At 61.6% G+C, this 17,499-nt stretch overlaps 1 protein-coding gene across 1 annotated transcript; it reads right to left on the bottom strand.

Moving 5' to 3' along the window:
• Positions 1–14,489: 14,489 nt before the first annotated feature.
• LOC139358801 (uncharacterized) lies at positions 14,490–17,063 on the bottom strand. Its single transcript, XM_071080901.1, has one exon. It carries the CDS (start codon positions 15,951–15,953, stop codon positions 14,835–14,837), a length of 1,119 nt encoding a protein of 372 aa, XP_070937002.1. The 5' UTR covers positions 15,954–17,063; the 3' UTR covers positions 14,490–14,834.
• Positions 17,064–17,499: the final 436 nt, after the last annotated feature.

The raw sequence follows: 17,499 nt of genomic DNA on the forward strand, positions 1-17,499 counted from the left end.
ATTGGGAGGGGGGCGGGAGAGGGACTTCATCTCATTTTGCTTTATAAAGAGCTTTAAGTTGTTAGTATTTCTCACCCCTGCCTCCCTAAAAGCCAGCCACATTAGCCCTATTCCTTTTTCCCTCTACCCATCTCCAAAGCCCACCATGCTAGAATTCTCTTTTTTTTTTTTTTTTGAGATGGAATTTCGCTCTTGTCACGCAGGCTGGAGTGCAATGGCGCGATCTCGGCTCACTGTAACCTCCACCTCCCAGGTTCAAGTGATTCTCCTGCCTCAGCCTCCCAAGGAACTGGGATTACAGGCATCCGCCACCACACCTGGCTAATTTTTGTGTTTTTAGTAGAGATGGGGTTTCACCATGTCAGCCAGGCTGGTCTCTAACTCCTGATCTCAGGTAACCCACCCATCTTGGCCTCCCAAAGTACTGGGATTACAGGCGTGAGCCACCGCGCCCGGCCTGTGGTAAAATTCTTATATGTCATAATGAATTCTAAGCTATTGGAAAAGCTGGATTTGCTGTTTGAGGTGCCTCTGGCTATAGAAGTTTCCTTGGAGGGTCTGGGTAGTAGCTCAGGTGCACGCCCACGTGTCCTCTGGGCTTCTGGTGGGTTACAGGCTGGCTCTGCACGTTGTTGTCTGCACTGGGCCTTAAACGACTGGGCTAGCTTGGTGGGCTACGGGCTAGCTCTGCAGGTTGCTGTCTGCATTGGGTCTTAAACGGCCAGGCTAGGGGATGACATGGAGGAAACGTGTGGCCAGTGGTGCTTTGGGCTGAATCCTGTCCCTCCAGGCCCCTTGCTGTTCAGAATTGTTGCAGTCTTTGGTAGGACAGAAATGCCCTCTCTGGCTGGAGGCCAGCTGTGAGCCCAGGCCGGCTTCTGCTGTGGTCTTCTCACCATAGGAGGCCCGTGAGAAAGGAGTCTGCACCTCAGCTCCCAGCTCGGAACAGCTCCATTACTCTGTGACTTCAGTCACCAGACCACAACTCATGGCTCCCCTCAGTATCCGTCTCCATCCCGTGGACTCCACGCAGTATGGCAGGGCATTGGTGGTCCGCCCTCCTCCCTGCACACCCCGCGGCCGGCGCTCACGTTCCCCTGCAGCCTGGAGTTGTTCGTCACATAACTGGCTGACTTTCAGGTGCACACATCTGGAGTTAAAAGAAGCACCTTGGCCGGGTGCAGTGGCTCACGCCTGTAATCCCAGCACTTTGGGAGGCCAAGGCAGGCGGATCACCTGAGGTCAGGAGATCAGGACCATCCTGGCTAACACGGTGAAACCCCGTCTCTACTAAAAATACAAAAAGTTAGCCGGGCGTGGTGGTGGGCACCTGTAGTCCTGCTACTCGGGAGGCTGAGGCAGGAGAATGGTGTCAACCCGAGGGGCGGGAGTTGCAGCGACCCGAGATCGTGCCACTGCACTTCAGCCTGGGGGACAGAGCAAGGCTCTGTCTCAAAAAAAAAAAAAAAAAAAAAAAAAAAAAAAAAAAAGCCTCACTTATTCCTTCATAGTGCTTACATGATGAGAAGAAGAGAAAGCCTGGCGCAATGGCTCACACCTGTAATCTCTGCACTTTGGGAGGCCAAGGCGGGCAAATCACCTGAGGTCATAAGTTTGAGACCAGCCTGACCAACATGGAGAAACCCCGTCTCTACTAAAATACAAAAAAATTAGCCGGGTGTAGTGATGCATGCCTGTAATCCCAGCTGCTTGGGAGGCTGAGGCAGGAGCATTGCTTGAACGGGGTGGTGGAGGTTTTGGTGAGCTGAGATCGCACCACTTCAGCCTGGGCAACAGGAGCGAAACTTCGTCTCAAAAGAAAAAAAAGAAGAAAAGTCAGGTTCAGAGGCTCCTCCCTGGAAGGCCTCTTCGCAGAGTTCCTCCTTATGACTGAGGAGGATTACCTGGGAGGGGAACCTGGTGGAGGTGTGAGAGAGTGGCCTGCTTGCTGGTAAGTCACGGGGTATTCAGATGGTGAACAGCAGTCTAGGTTCCTCCTTTCCTGGCAGCCGGCCACAGGCCTCGGTGTCTCACACATCGTTGCCAGCTGGACCAGGTGGAAGCGTCAGCATTGGGCGCGGGCGAGGCCTTGCCCTGCTGCATCGCTCAGCTCATGCGAGAGGGAGCCAGACATGCTGAGCTGATCAGGCTCCAGGTGTCGGAATGAGCATCAGGCCCAGGCCTCAACTCCAGTAAATTCCGGGGTGCCTGCTGGACCTGCTGGCTTCCTGCTGTGGCTCGGGGCTGAGGCTCCTATCTCAGGACAGGTCTGCCACAAGGCCCCTTTGCCTTTGGGAAGTCCACATGGCCTGTGGGGCTGTTTGGGGCCAGCACCCTCCCTCCCCCAGGCGTCCTGGCCACCCAGAGTCAAAGAAGGACCAGCGACTGCTAGCTTCTGGGCAGAGCTTGGGTGCAGGGCATCCAGTGTATCCTGGACAGAGGCGTCTCTTGGGGACTCTTCCAAGCTCTGCACCCATGGAGAGGACAAACTGCCCAAAGTTGGTCCTAAGCTGTGACAAGCCACAGCCCTGCACATGCCCGTCACGGGGCTCTGTGGATGACAGCATGCTGACGCTCTTGGTGTCCTGCGGAGAGTGAGGCTCGGAGATTGCAGTGCTGCTTCCTGTGGGTGATGGCGGGGCTCCTATGGGCAGACGGGGAGCTCGGACACCGCAGCACCACTACTTGGTGCCGGGAGAAGCTGTGGGATGGGAAGGGTCTCCTTCAGGGCCGAGGGCAGCCTTCACGCGCTGCCTTGGACAGGGCTGGGCCCCTGCAGGCTGGGCAGCCCCGGGGCAGCTTCTGAGGGGCCAGGGGAATGGAGTAGGTGGTGCACAGGTGATGAGGTCCTTGGGGGCTTTGGGCTTTGGCCACCACTTGTGAGACCAGGAAGAGTGTCGCCTCAGTCCTGTGGAACTGTCAGGCTTGGAAGAGGAGACTTTCTGTGGGTGGGCAGCAGCTGCTTCTCCGGAACAGCATCCCCCGCTTGGCCCTGTGGAGGGTCCAGGGCACAGGGGTGGGCAGTGGTGTGATTCAGTGTGAAAACTGCCTGGGGCCGGTGTCCAGCCCAGACAGGAGGGGCGTCCAGAGCTGGTGTCATGGTTCTCCTGCCTCCCCCATGTGCCGGCTTCTGCCGTGATCTTCTCATCATAGGAGGAGACCTCAAGGTGCAGTTTGCTGCTTGGGCTGGGCCGAGCTGGGCTAATGTAGCCATAGCCGTCTCCAGAGATGGTGGCAAGTGGCAGGTGAGGTCATTCCTCAGTATGGGTACAGGTGTGCAGGAGGGTGGCCTTGATGGGGCCCCAGAACACCAGGTCCCTAGGCCAACCTGCTCTGCCAGGCCTCAGGGATGGGATGGCCTCCCTCCCCCTCTCCCTTCTATTTTGGGAAGCTTGCTGCACCCTGGGGCTGGGCGTGAGCACCTGGAGGGACAAGCAGAAGCTTGGGGCTGGGCTGGGGGCACAGACGTCTGTCTTCACTAGCTGGGGACACTGCATCCCTGCAGAGGAGCGGTGAGAGAGGGACGCTGGTGCCAACATCAAGAAGAGCTGCTTGAGGTATATTCGAAGGGGTGGTACGGGGTGGTGGCTGGTGAGGTGAGGGCATTATTTTTTTTTTAAACTTACTTTGGAAATAAAGTCAAATACACAGAAAAGTTGCAAGAGTAAGCATAGTGTAGAGAATACTCTTCACCCAGATTCACTTATTGTTAATATTTTGATCCCTTGATCATTTGGTTGCTGTGTGTGTGCATGTGTATTGCATGTTTGTGCATGTAGTGTGATGCTTATGTGCACGCGTGTATATGTGTAGATATGTGCATGTAGTATGTATGCCAGTGTGCGTCTGTGTAAGGATGTATGTGCAGTTGTGTTTGTATGCATGTGTGTGCCTGTGTGGTGTGTGCACTTGTGTGTTTGGTGTGTGTGCACGTATGTGTGCCTCTGTGGTATGTGCGCACATGTGTGTCCCTGTGGTGTGTGCCTGTGTGTGTGTCTGTGGTTCTGGGCACATGTTTGTGCCAGTGTGCACTCGTGTGTGTGCCTGTGTGTGTGCATTTGTGTGTTTGCTGTGTGTGCACATATGTGTGCCTCTGTGGTATGTGTGAACATGTGTGTGCCTGTGTGGTGTGTGCCTGTGATACTGGGCACATGTTTGTGCCGGTGTGCACTCTGTGTGCCTGTGTGTGTGCACTTGTTTGGTGTGTGTGCACATACGTGTGCTTCTGTGGCATGTATGCACATGTGTGTGCCTGTAGTACTAAGCACATGTTTGTGCCAGTGTGCACTCGTGTGTGTGCCTGTGTGGTGTGTCTGTGGTGTGTTGTGCACAGGTATGTGCTGTGTGGTGTGTGTGCACGTGTGTGTGTGCCTGTGTGGTGTGTGTGCACGTGTGTGTGTGCCTGTGTGGTATATATGCACCTGTGCCTGTGTGGTGTGTGTGCAGGGGTGGCATTTGTTTTGGGAGCCCTGGGCAAGAACGGGAGGATGCAAAGCCACTGCTCTCCACACCTCTCCCCTGCCTACTCCAGATGGTGACTCCTGCCTCCTCCTCTGCAGGTGCAAGCCCCTCAGCCTGGTGGGGTCTGGGTTCAGTGGGAGCCTCAGAAGTTGTCTGGCTCCTTCCTGCTGGGTCCCCTGGGGCTGGTCCCTCAACCACCTCTTCTGAGCTCTGTGCCATCCATCCTCCTGTCACCGGTCCCCCTGCCAAGGTCTCCACCTCGAGTTGTTCTAGTTTGACAACCAAAAAGCCTCCATACCCCAAGTTGCAGGATAGGGAGACAATAGGGGGTCACTGAGGTCGTGGCAAGGTCTGGAGGGGCCACACCAGTGGGGGACCCTTGTCATCACCAAGGAGAACAGTCCCCAACTTGGGGGGTTTCATGGAGAAGCCAGGCTGGTTGGGGGAAATGACGGGTGCAGCAGATTTGGTTTTGCAGGTGGACCAGGCAGGGAGTGTGCTTGGGTGGAGGCTGGGCGGGGCCTCCGCCTGTGCACAAGGTTGGAGGGGCATGGGCAGGCGTCAAGGGGTGCCGGGGCTGTGCGGAGCAGGGAAGTGGGCCCCGCTGTGGGAGCAGGGTGCAGCGGAGTGCAGGCCTAGGGACAGCCTGAGAGCCTTGGGACGTGGGTGTGGCGCCGGGCACGCCGGGATTTGCGCCCTGAAAGAGTAGCACCTGTGGAACAGTCCCACATAGGACAGTGGGTCCTGGAGGAGTCCCGCGAGGGGGTGTTTCTGTCCTGGGGGTGGTCGCTGTCCCAGGCACGAGCTCCCCTTTGTGTCTGGGGAAGCCCTGGGTAGTGGAGTCTGTGGAGTTGGAGGTGAGCTTCGTCCCTGTGAGTACACAGAGGAAAGGGAGTGCCTGCAGCCACAAGCAGGAGTCCCAGGACAGGGCCAGGACCACAGCCCCTTCTACCTTCCTGAGAGGCACTGAGGGGCCCTGCCCCCTGGGGTCCCTGTAAGCCTAGGGTGGTCTCCTTGTCTGTGAGACTGACCACCCCTTCTGGGAGGCCCTTCTGAGTGACAGCCGTCCGTACCCCCTGCCCCACCCCCGGGAGATTGGCTTCTTCACACCTGGCACCTGCTGCAGATGGAGGTTCCACTTAGGACAGGCCTCTGTGCTTCCTGCCTGAGCCTGAGACGATCCCGCCGGAGGCCAATTTCCAACCTCGCTCACCAGTGGATCGGTGAGTGGCTAGTGCCTGGGGCTCAGTCCCTTTTGGGGTCCTTCCACTTCCCCAGGGCTGATGTCTGGGTTTCTTTCCTCTCCCAGGAAAGGGCCCAGAGTGCAGGACCCTGGGCTGTATGAAGTGCAGGCAGCTCCATGGCCAGCATGGCGGCCCCGGTCACTGAAAGTACCTTTATGCAGCACCAGCAGGGCCTCCCCACAGTGTCCCCATCCCTAAATTCACTTGGAACCTGCAACTGAACCTTCTGGGGTTCTGGTCACTGGCTGCCTTCAAGGGAGTGGGACCAGGGGACCGGGACTGACAGAACATGATCTGAGGCCAAGGATGGCCGGCCGCGGCCGCTCAGAGGAAGAGGAGGCTGGTGATGGACCGTATGTGTCCTGGAGCCTTCCCCAAGGAGGTAGGGGTGCATGAGGGCCAGGCTGGAGGGCTGCTGAGCCCTGGGGTGGGGCCTGAAGTCTGCGGTCTCCCCAACAAGCACAGTTGCTTCTTATCCAACAGGCGGGGAGGCAGGTGGTGGGGTGATGGCAGGCACAGCACTGGAGAGAGTGCAGAGGCTGGGATGTGAGCCCATATCAGGGCAGGGCAGGAGGTGAGGGGACTTTGGGGTGCAGAGGCGGGAAGGGCATTGGCAGCCGGGCACCTGTGTCTGAGGGTCAGGAGCAGGTGAGGGCATGGGGTTGTGGTCTGAGGGGGGACTTGGTTAAGTGTGGCGTTGAGGAGGCCAGGGCCTGGGGTGGGGGTATCTGCTGGACAGTCCCAGAGAGACCTGGAGTGCAGACCCAATCCCTGCCATGCCTGAGCCCCTCGGGGCTGGCCCTTCCCTCTGCCACAGCCCTGCCCCAAGCAGACCACTTGCCCCCCACCTCTCTGTGAGCCAGGGGCAGGCAGCTCAGCCTTCTAGGGGACTTCCTGACACTCAGGGGCCTGGCCACAAGGTTCTGTCGACACACGCTTGTGCTCCACAGTGGGTGGAGGCCCAGGGGACACAGGGCACTGGGAGGCGGGACTGTGTGTTGCCCGGAAGGCAAACTGTCCCACCTGGCCTTCCTGGGATGGAAGACGCCCCTGAGGGTGTCATGGCCCCAGGACCATATGGGGAGCAGCTGATGTTGGGGCTGACCTCTCCGGGCCACACCCAGCCTGGGATCCCTGCGTGAGGCAGCGTGGAGCCTGCTCTGCTCTGCTCCTGCCCCTTCCACAGGTTCTCGGGCTGCTATCTGGGGAGGGATGCCACCAAGCAGATGTCAGAATGGGGTGGAGGAGGCCCCGCCTGGCCTGGGAGGGTGGAAACTGGTTGGAGAAGGAGGTGGACTAGCAGCACCTGGTGACTAATCCTGGTCTGGCCTCTCCTTGCCAGTCACCACCCCTGGTGGCTGGTGAGGGACTTGAGAGTGGGGCTGCTTTGGGAAGTGGAGGCCAAGGGGAGCCCATGCCCCAGGAGTGCCCGAGCTTTGACGCGCATGGTATGGCCAGGGAACCCTCTCTGAGACAGACCAAGTTGGGACCTGAAGGATGAGTTGGGAAAGGGATGTGGGAGCCTGAGCATGAGAAGAGCCTTCTAGCCGGAACATCCTCATGGGCAAAGACTGCCAGGCAGGAGGGCCTGAGCATTCTGGGAGTCCAGAGGGCCCAGGGTGGTTCTTTCCTACCCTGGAGCTGCCCTCTGTACCTCAGCACCCCCGCACACAAATGCACAGGTGCACACAAAAGCATACATACATTCATGAGCATCTGAGTGCACACAGGCACATACATGCATGCATGTACAAAGCATACAACATATAAACATGTGCACACAACACATGTGCCTACCATGGGCATGCAGACATGCGTGATCATATGCCCTAACATGGGCATGTACAGATGTGTGATCATATGCCCTACCATGGGCATGGGCACACACCAACACGTGTGGTCATGTGCCCTACCCTGGGCATGGGCATGCACCAACACGTGTGATCATATGTCCTACCATGGACACATTGACATGCGTGATCAGGTGCTCTAACAAGGGCAGGCACTGACACGTGTGATCATATGCCCTACCATGGACACGCACCAACACACGTGATCATGTGCCCTAACATGGGGATGCACCGACATGCGCGATCATGTGTCCTTCCATGGAGACGCACAGACACGTGTGATCATATGCCCTACCATGGGGATGTACAGACATGCGTGATCATATGTCCTAACATGGGCATGCACCGACACATGTGGTCATATGCCCTAACATGGGCACGCACCGACACACGTGGTCATATGCCCTAACATGGGCATGCACTGACACACGTGATCATGTGCCTTACCATGGGAATGCACAGACACACGTGATCATGTGCCCTACCATAGGCACACACTGACATGCGTGATCATATGCCCACAGGCATCCCCAGGCATGCACACACACACGCACACAAATGTATACACACATGCACATACGCATACAGGCACACGAGGCGCACACACATGGGCCTTGTAAAACTAATGTAAAGATGATAATGGTCCCAGATAAACGAGCCCCTTGGGAAGGATCCACCTTCTGCTCTGTCTGGGTGCGAGCCACAGCACCTCCTCAGGTCTATAATTCTTGGGGGTCTGCACATGAGGAAAGGTGGGGTTTGCCTGGAAATGGGCCTTTCTGTGGGCTGTTTGGTCTTCAGGCTCTTGGGACATCTCCAGTCTTTTGGCAGGTGGGCTCTGAAAGGGGGTGCCACCCTGCCCAGGGTAGCCACCATGTCTTCTAAGCAAGACTGCCTGCCCCAGCAGATTCTGCACTTCTGTGGGTGTGAAGTCACTGGGAAATACCTTTTGGGGACCAAGACAGGGGTCTTCTCTGGACATTTGGGAAGACTTGTGGGGAAGGGACATTGGAGACTGTCCAAGGTTAGCTGGGTCAGGGACTGCTTGGGCAGTGATGGCCAGGGCCTCCGTGGCAGGAGGAGAGCTGTCCTTATGTGGAGTCGGGGACCTGAGCATCACCAGGCTGATCTGGCACTGAGGCCCTGTGGCTTCCCCTCCTGTGTCCTCAGCATGCAGTCACCCTCTTAGAAGTATACAGGTCTGTGGAGTGACCTTTGGGTGGCCAGAGTTCAGTGGATCTGCATCTCTCCCTCGTCACCACTGCTTCAAAGAACTGAAAACAGGACCAGCCAGAGGGAGTTTAAATGGCCCCACTCTGCAGGGTCCATGGTGATGGTGCTCCTGCCGCTGCTGCTGCTGGTGATGACGATGATGGTGGTGATGGTGAAGATGGTGGTGATGGTGGCAATGGTTGTGTTGATGGTGGTGATGGTACTGATGGTGGCAGTGATTATAGTGATGATGACTGCTCACATTTACTGACTCCAGGAGTCTGAGACATGCCCTTGTGTTCTTGTACCAATGGCTGAGTGGGCCCTGCCTTCCTGCCCACTGTGATCAGGATGCTCCTGCTCTGTTCCAAACTCTGTTCCAGGTGGGTTCCAGGCAGAGCCCGGATTATCCTCTCTACCCATGGAGGTCCCATCCCTGCAGGCTCACCTAGACCTTGGTGGCACTTGTGGCTTCGTTCCTAGGAGGGGTTCAGACATATCTGTTGAATGAACGAATGAATGAACAAAGAGCATCCTGGTGTGCAAGGGCCCCTGTGTGTCCCTCCTCCCCTGGTTTGAGGTGTGTGGGGCAAAGGGCAGTCTCCCCGTGGGGAGGGGCCTGCCTCCACCCATTGCTCATGCAGATGGCCTTCAAGGCTGGAAGTCCCTCTGGGGCCTGATTCTGCCAGGGTTCTCTCCCCATCCCTGTCCAGGTGCAGGATCCTGTGGCAGCTCCAGGGCGCCCTCACGTGGTAAGCACAGGCACCTGCAGGAGGGCCTGACCACACATGCCCAGGCAGCCGCGTGGTGTGCTGGGGAGTGCTGCCTGGGCCCCAGGTGGATGGTTGTGTGCCACATGGTTGTACGTTGAGACCTCACCTCAGCTTGGTCTGTGTGCTGCGTGGACATCTCCATCCTGTCCCTGCAGAGACGTGCCCAGTATAGAGCACGGACCCTACGTGCCGTGTGGACTGGGTGCAGCCTGGGGCTGGGAGCCTGGTCCCAAGCCTGGTCTTGGTCGTTGGTTCATGTGGGGCTCAGATCCTGCTCACAGGGCTGGACTTTCCTGGGGTTGGCCAAGGGTCTGTGTCTCAGGCTGTCAGCAAGAGGGTCCAGAGTGGCCGTGCCCCAGCCCAGCCCACGTGCCTCCCAAGTGTTCAGAGGTGGTGGCATCAACTCGTGTGGCAGAGCAGCCCCTGGACCAGGCTGGAATGCCCAGCCCACTGGATTCTGGGGCTGTCTCTGGCCCATGTTCCCAGCTGGTGGTGACTCGGGGCTGGGGAGCCAGGGAGCGAAGGAGCTTCAGGGGCCACAGCACCTTAGGAGCAACCCGACCGGGTCTGCTGAGATCTGCCGAGGACTCAAGGTGGGGCCCTGCCCCACCCTCTGTCAGAGGGGCTGTGTGTTTCCATCTTGCTCGGTTTTACCACTCATGGCCCTGAGGAGGGGGCTCAGCCGCCCTCGGCTTTGAGCTGGCCCCCAACCCCATGGCCCCATCAGAGCATCTGTGGAAATGGCTTGTGGTGGGGGAGTCTCCCCTGAAACACTCCTGTTCCCCAGCACCAGGGCCTATTTCCGCCCCTGTATCCCTGTATTCCTGCTGTGAGCCTTCTGGGTGGTGAGGGCTGCCGTCTGGGATCTGGCCTGGCCAGCTGGGGTGGGGGTTGCAGAGCTGAGAAGAGGAGGGGTGTGGCCATCTCGGTGGCGATGATCATGGCTTGGCTGATGCGAGTTCCAGAGGAGCCGGAATGACCTGCGTGTCTCAGCCCTGCAGGGATGAAGATGGCAAGTGGGGGGCGTGCCTGGCTGTGCTCCCCCTGAAACACATCCCCGGTCCTGGGCTGGGCCCCACCCTGGCCTCAGCTTCCCCTGGAGCCTCTTCTTTATCTCATTCACGGTGTTACCACCGGTTACCCCCAGGCAGCCCTGGGAGACACTGACTGGCTTTACTCTTCCCCTCCACTGAGGAGGAAATACAGTGCGGAGGGAATTTGATGCTGGGGCGGGGCAGGGTGGCTGAAGACACAGAGCCTGGACGTCCATCTGGTGAGTAACCAGCAGCCTCCATCAGGCCAGGCCAGAGTTCAGGGTGGAGGAGTGTGGCTATGGCGGTGCATGTGAGGGACGGTTCCGCTTCCCGGCGGCACATGTGAGGGAGGGTCCTGCTTTCTGGCTGTGGCAGCCCTGGGGCCCTCAGGACATAAGGCTCCAGGGTGTCTGTCTGAGCACGTGCATGTCATGAGTGGTCCAGGACCAATGCAAAGCCTGCTGGACTCTGGGGCTGCCTCTGGCCCATGTCCCTGGCTAGAGGTGACGAGAAGACACTGCCACCCTCCTGGCACCTCTGGGACAGGGTCACCAAGCAGAGGCAAACTTCTCCTGGGCTCTGGGCCCTCACCGTCGGACAAGGACTCTCCATCCCTCTAATAAGTTGGAGGGAGTCACCCTGTATCATTTTATTTTTTAGTTTTTTTTTTTTTTTTTTTTTTTTTTTTGAGGCGGAGTCTCGCTCTGTCGCCCAGGCTGGAGTGCAGTGGCGCGATCTCAGCTCACTGCAAGCTCCGCCTCCCGGGTTCACGCCATTCTCCTGCCTCAGCCTCCCGAGTAGCTGGGACTACAGGCGCCCGCCACCTCGCCCGGCTGATTTTTTGTATTTGTAGTAGAGATGGGGTTTCACCGTGTTGGCCAGGATGGTCTCGATCTCTGACCTCGTGATCCGCCCACCTCGGCCTCCCAAAGTGCTGGGATTACAAGCGTGAGCCACCGCACCCCGGCCATTATTTTTTAGTTTTTAATTCATTCCCAAACATTGTCCCCTGTGCCCCACCCCACCCAGCTGCCAACTGTTCCTGGCACCCACAGCCCCGAAACGGCAGCTGGTCTGGGCAACAGGGGTGAAGTCTGGGCTGTGAGGGTCTGAGCTCTGGGATCATCACTGCCAGGAGCCCGGCTTATGGGCACGGCCAGGAGGCAGCCGGGGCAGAGAGGCTGGGAGCCAGCTCCTAATCTCTGCCCTGACCAGAGACCTGCCAGGGGGCTTGGACTTGAGGGGAAGGAGGGTAGGGGCTCCTGGCCAAAGGCCACACAGGGAGCCCTGCCTGGAGGTGAGATCAGGGTGGAGCCCAGGGTCTGCAGAATGGAGGGACTGGCTGCCCTGGCCCTGCTGATTGTGACCTGGCCTCTGTAGCTCCTCCCACCTCTGCTGCCCATAGACAGAAGGGATTCGGAGGAATTTCAGAGGGGAGTGTGGGGCCTGTGGCTTCAGCTTTAGCAGCTTTATTAGGTTTTATTCAGAATAAAAATCTTCGGGCCAGGGAAGGAGTATCTTCTTCTGGCCCCACACTGGGGAGGGCCCTGCTGCACAGCCCTGAGCTGGCCTTGCTGGGTGCCATGGTCTGGCCAGGGGGTGTCCCAAACCCTTGACTCAAGTTTGCTGTCCACCAGGCCCACTGCCTGACAGCTGACCCAATGCAGGCTGGGTGCTGAATGTCAGCTGGGTGCTTAGGATTCAGTCGGGGGTGTGTGCCCAGCTCTTCCTGAGTGGAGGCGGGCAGTGTCTGTGTGCGTGGGAGGTGAGACTGTGTGAGCATGTCTGTGACTGTGGCTGCGGGTGTGAGCAGGAGGAGGAGAGGCTGAGCTGGACACGCAGGGCCGTCCCTGTTGGCTGCAGAGCATGGTGATGGTGGCCCCTGCCCCAAGGGCCTCTCACTGAGAGTCCGAGTGGACCCTGTGGCACTTGGGGCCCTCCCCGCACTGCGGCAGACGTGCCACAGCCACGGTAAGGCCTGGCCCAAGGAGGTGCGCACTCAGCTCTGCAGGTCCTGCGTAGTGAGCTTCCCACTGTGGGCCCCGTACCTACTGGGCTGCCCACCTTCCCGTGTCCCCCCTGAGCTGCAGCCCAGAAACCACAAGTCTGCCCTGGGGGCTGGGGCCCAGGTGCACCGCTGGGGGCAGGCGTCGGACCGTGGCAGTCCAGGAAGCTCTTCCTAGGAGACCCCACAGAGACTGACTGCCTAGGGACAGTGCCAAGGGCAGTTTGTCCCTGTGCTCCCACCAGCTCTCAAGTGTCCCCTTCCCCAGGCTGCTGACATGGAAGGTGCTCCTTGGCCAGGAGCCAAGTCCCCGGGAAGGAAAGTGGTACAAGAACAAAGCCCCAGCCCCCATCCCTGGCCTCAGAGGAGGGAGCAGCCAGGGGCCACCTTCCCTCTAAGGGAGGGGTCAGGCTGGAGGTCAGAGCTCCAAGACGGAGCTCCAGCTAGGCTAGGGCCACATCTTGTACCCCGAAGGAACACCCCACTCCCACCAGTCCCTTTGGTATTGTCCTGGAATGACCCTGGGGCCCCTACTCCTTCTCTAGGACCAGAAGTGCCCCTGGGGGGTGCTGCCTGTCCCCTCAGCCGGAGGAAGGACGAAGGGGACGCCAAGCCCCCGGGTCGGTGCTGTGGTCAGGCCAGGGCTTGCTGGGGCTGCCTATGCCACTTCTGCACCCTCCAAGGGGAACCTGCCCCTGAGGAGACTGGTGGACCCTGCCTTGACTCTGCCTGGCTGATTGGGGTGGGGGTGGGAAGATGGAGGCACCAGTGGCTCCCGCTTGTGTCTGCAGCGAGCAACTTGGGTGGAGGGGCTGGAGGTCTGTGCTCAGGAGAGCCACAGGGGCAGGTTCCCTTTGTGGCCCTGCAGCAGCGGTGGTGGGGGTGGAGACGCCAACTGCCTGAAACTCAAATGGTTCCTTTTATCCTGATTTCTGCTCCCTGCCTTGGGCCTGGGGCTGGGAGAACTTCAGGCGACTCAGACTCCTGCCTCGGATTGAAGCCGGGGAGGAGAGGCTAAGCCTCTACCTGGTTAAGAGAAAAGAGGCAAAGCTGCAGAGCCAGGTCTGGCACTCGCCCCAGGGGAAGGGGGCGCTTGGGGAGGGGGTCGTCCTCTGACCGTCCCCGGGGCATCGCAGCCGGGGCCTGGGATGCGCGCGGGGGAGGCGGCGCAGAGGCGGTGCCGGGCGTCAGCAGGTGGCGCTGGCTTCCGGGGACAGAAAAAAAAACCCTGCAGCAAACCCGAGTGGGTGTCACTGCGGCTGCAGATGGCGGCGGGGGAGGGATTTGTCATTTTCTCCCTGGGCTGCGGAGTCTCACGTGCCTGGTCCTGCACAACCCAGAGCGGGCTTTGGGGGCGGGATGCGGTCCGGCGTGTCCACCGCCCTCGTTCGGACCCTGGACGCGGACGCAGACCCCCGCCCCCATGCGAGCCTGGTCCTGGGCTGCGGGGGCTGCTCCCGCGGCTGCTCCGGGGCCACAGCGAGCGCCGCCCCCGCCCCGCCCCGCCCCGCGGCGCAGCGGCCTGAGGAAGGGCAGACTTAGCGGTGACCTCAGACCCTGCCCCACCTCCTCCCACGTTGCCGTGGCGACTGTCCAGGGCGCCCGCGGTGGGGGCCAGGGCCGCACTTGGCCGCGCTCCCGTCCCGCGGGGGCCGCCCGGCCGCCAGCACCGCGGACAGCGCCGCACCCCAGCCCGCCGCCCCGCGCACCCGCCCGCCGCTCCCCGCGGACCCTCCCTTTGTCTCCCGGCCCCCGCCGCCCTCTGCGGGCGCCTGGGCCCTCCGCGCTGCGGACACACGTGGCCGGGGGCCGGCTGGCCGCAGCCTGGCCCGGGCCACAGGCTCCCCCCTCGGCCGCCCTCGGCCGCCCCCACCCGCCCCGCGACGCCGGAGGCGTGCGGGCCCCTTTGTGTCCCGCGGCCAGATCCCTGGCCCGGCAGCTGGGCCGCCCTCTGGGCGGGCGCATTGTTCGCCGGATTTGTCCGCGGCGCGAATGGCCGCCGGGGGCCGGGCTCGCCTTCCTCCCGCGGGAGGGGCGCTGGGCCGGACGGGCTCGCGGGCCATTTCCATGAGAAAGGAGCGGCGGAGGCGCCTCTCTTGGCATTCACCGCGTGCCTTAATTGTATAGACATTAAATCAAGGTCCGCTGTGAACACGCAGAGGGGCCCTCAGGGCTGTGGCGGGCGGCGAGCGTCGGGGCCGGGGCCGGGACCGGCTCAGGCTTGCGTGGGGTCCTCGCCCGAGGGGCGCGAACGCTCAGGCGTCTTCGCCGCGTGGCGGGCAGGGCGGGGGCGCTGCGCTCAGCGGACTGTGCGGTCCCGGTCCGCCCCCGACTCGGAGGAGCCCACACTTCTCCCCTTTCCGCGGCACAGAGTGGGCCCCCAAGTGCGTCCCTCCGGGCGTTCCTGGAGCTGGGGTGCCCGGGACTCGCGGAGACCGATTCCGGGGGTGGGGGTGGTGAGCGCGTGCGCACCCGGCCGCCTCCCGCGGGGCTCCGAGGGGCGCAGAACCGCTCCGACTGGGCGGCGCGAGCTCCTCCGCAGCTGCCTTCCCCTGCCGTGCCCCCTGCCCGTGCCGACCCAGGAGCGCGCACCGAATGCGGTTAAAAGAACGAATCTTGATGCTCAAAGATGAAAACTCGTCTCTTTTTACAACCCAGCGAGCTCGTCCTCTCCGCGCGCAGCGGGCCCGCGAGAAGGCGCTCGAGCTGTTCGTGGAGAGAAAGACGGGGAGACCCAGAGAGGCCGCTTGCCCGGTTCGCCCCGGCCCGGCCCCGAGCGTAATTACCAGTCCCGGCGGGAGCCGCCGCTGCCGCCTCCGCTCCCTGCGCCTCCCGCGCCGCCGCCAGTTCCCGCCTGCTCTTCGGCTCCCGGGGGCCCCGCGCGCTGCTGCCCTGGGCGGAGAAGGGCGCGGGAACCCCGAGAAGGGAGCCAGGCAAGTCCCCGAGCGCCGCGGGCCGGCTGCGAGCCGAGTGTCCACGGGGTCCACGCTGCGGGCGCCCAGCTCCTGCTCGCCCGGCCCGGCCCCGATGCGACTGTCCCCGCGCCCGCCGCCGCCGCCGCTGCCTCCGCGCGTATCCGCGCTCCGCTCCAGCACCGGGCGATTATCACTGGGGCGCGCGGTGACGTCACCCGGACACCGGCTCCGCCGCCGCCTCCCCGAGGTGTCCTTGAGAACTGCGGGGCACGCGCGCCGCGCACACGCGCACACACGCACTGCGCGCCTCGTGCCTCCCGCGCATTCGCGCCGCGTACCGCCCCGCGCGCTCCTCGGCTCACGCGGACGCAGCCTTCGAGCGCCCTCGACCGTGCCCTGCGCCCCGCGGCCACAGGAAGGCCCAAGGAAACGCCTGTCCCACACACTCCAGCCCCTCATATGGCCCTCCTGCACCCACGCGCGCAGCCCCTCCAGCTGCACATTGACACCCCAGCCACACCCCGCCACGCGCACGCCTCGCCACGCGCACGCCTCGCCGGCACGCAGCCCAGCGGCACCCGCAGACACGCACCCGCACTCGGGCCCTGACCGCGGGTTCGCGTCTCCTGCCTCGCCCCCGCAGAACTCACTCTGCCGCGCAGCTCACACCGCAGCCCTCCAAGCCTCTCAGTCCTGAGAAAGGCAAGGGTCCCGCCGGCCTCCTGCAGATGGCTCTGCTGGGCTCCGTACGGGGGGAGGGAATTAGAGGTCGTCCTTCCCCGCCCCCATCGGAGCCTGCGGTTCTCACTGTTTCTGACCAGGATGGGAGCTCTTGCCCCTAAGGACCACGGAAGCACAGGCGACACTCCACGACCCGACTGCAGTCACTGCCAGCTCGATAGGGTCCTTGGGGCGCCCCCGATCTGGCCCTCTAGGGCCAGGGATCAGCGGCTTCCCCAAGCCTCACCGTCTGGAGCCTCCCCCGCGGGCCTTTGTTTAGACTGCAAGGAGCGCAGGCCCGGCGCGGCCGGCCGGCCTCTGTCCCCTTCTCCTTCCTCCTAGGGCCAACCCAGCCCCTGCGCCATCTGCCCTCGGAGCAGAGCCTGGGCCTCCCTGGGCGCAGGTCCTGCTTCCTTCCTTTTCTACCCTCTCCAGCACTGCTCAGCCCATGGACAGCCGGTTAGGAAGTGGGGCAGGAACTCGGGTTGGTTCTGCCCCCACCGCCTCCGCCGGTCCTCAACCATCAGGACGCCCCTCCCCCTTTGGTGCGGCTTCAACCTGACCCTTCCCAGCCGCAATTCCTCGCCCTTCGCAGGTGTCAGGGACAGCCTTTCTCTCTCACAGGTCACGCACAAGCCCTCTACTCCTCCACAGCCCGAGGGGAACCTTCTGTTCCAAGCGCAAAGCTCTGGAAGCTGCCCCAAGCCTGCGGGTGCCGGCAGCCCCAGCAGGTGCAAGCCGGACGCTGGAGGGGCTGGAGGGCTGGGGAGGCCAGGCTGCGGCAGCCCCGCTTCATTGGAGACCGTTGCCCTTGGCCTCCAGTGGTCGGGATCGGACCCTCACCCTAATGAAACGGGGGCAGTCCCCAGGGCGGTCCTAGGCTCCCAGGCGGAGGCATCCGCTGTCCATGGTGTTGAAACGGAACCCTGAAACCTCCGCCTCGCCTTCGGACTTTACCCCCAGCCCTCTTCTCTACCAAGGATTGGGGCCAGGAAGGCCGGCTCCCAGCCCCCTCCCCTCCCGTCCCCCACCCTTAGCTTCCTGGACGGGTCCAGGACGTCTCCGGATTCCAGCTCCCTGGAGCTTGTTCCCATTCTAAGGGGACAGACTCGTTAGCACCCCCCATTGGTGCCTTGGCTTCGGGGACCCCAAATCTTTCTTTGGGTCTCTTTTCCATACGGGACCGGCTCCACCTGGAGCAGGGCGAATCGCCGCCCCTCGCAGACCTGTTCCCTCACCTGGCGGAGCACCTTCCTCCTGCCCACCTTATCTTTGGCGGAGGTCT

The sequence above is a fragment of the Macaca nemestrina genome, chromosome 15, assembly GCF_043159975.1.
Source record: "Macaca nemestrina isolate mMacNem1 chromosome 15, mMacNem.hap1, whole genome shotgun sequence".
In the NCBI taxonomy this organism is placed as follows: domain Eukaryota; kingdom Metazoa; phylum Chordata; class Mammalia; order Primates; family Cercopithecidae; genus Macaca; species Macaca nemestrina.

Excerpts from the sequence above, each read along its gene's own strand:
- LOC139358801 (XM_071080901.1), bottom strand. The coding sequence starts at position 15,953 with ATGAGGGGCTGGAGTGTGTGGGACAGGCGTTTCCTTGGGCCTTCCTGT.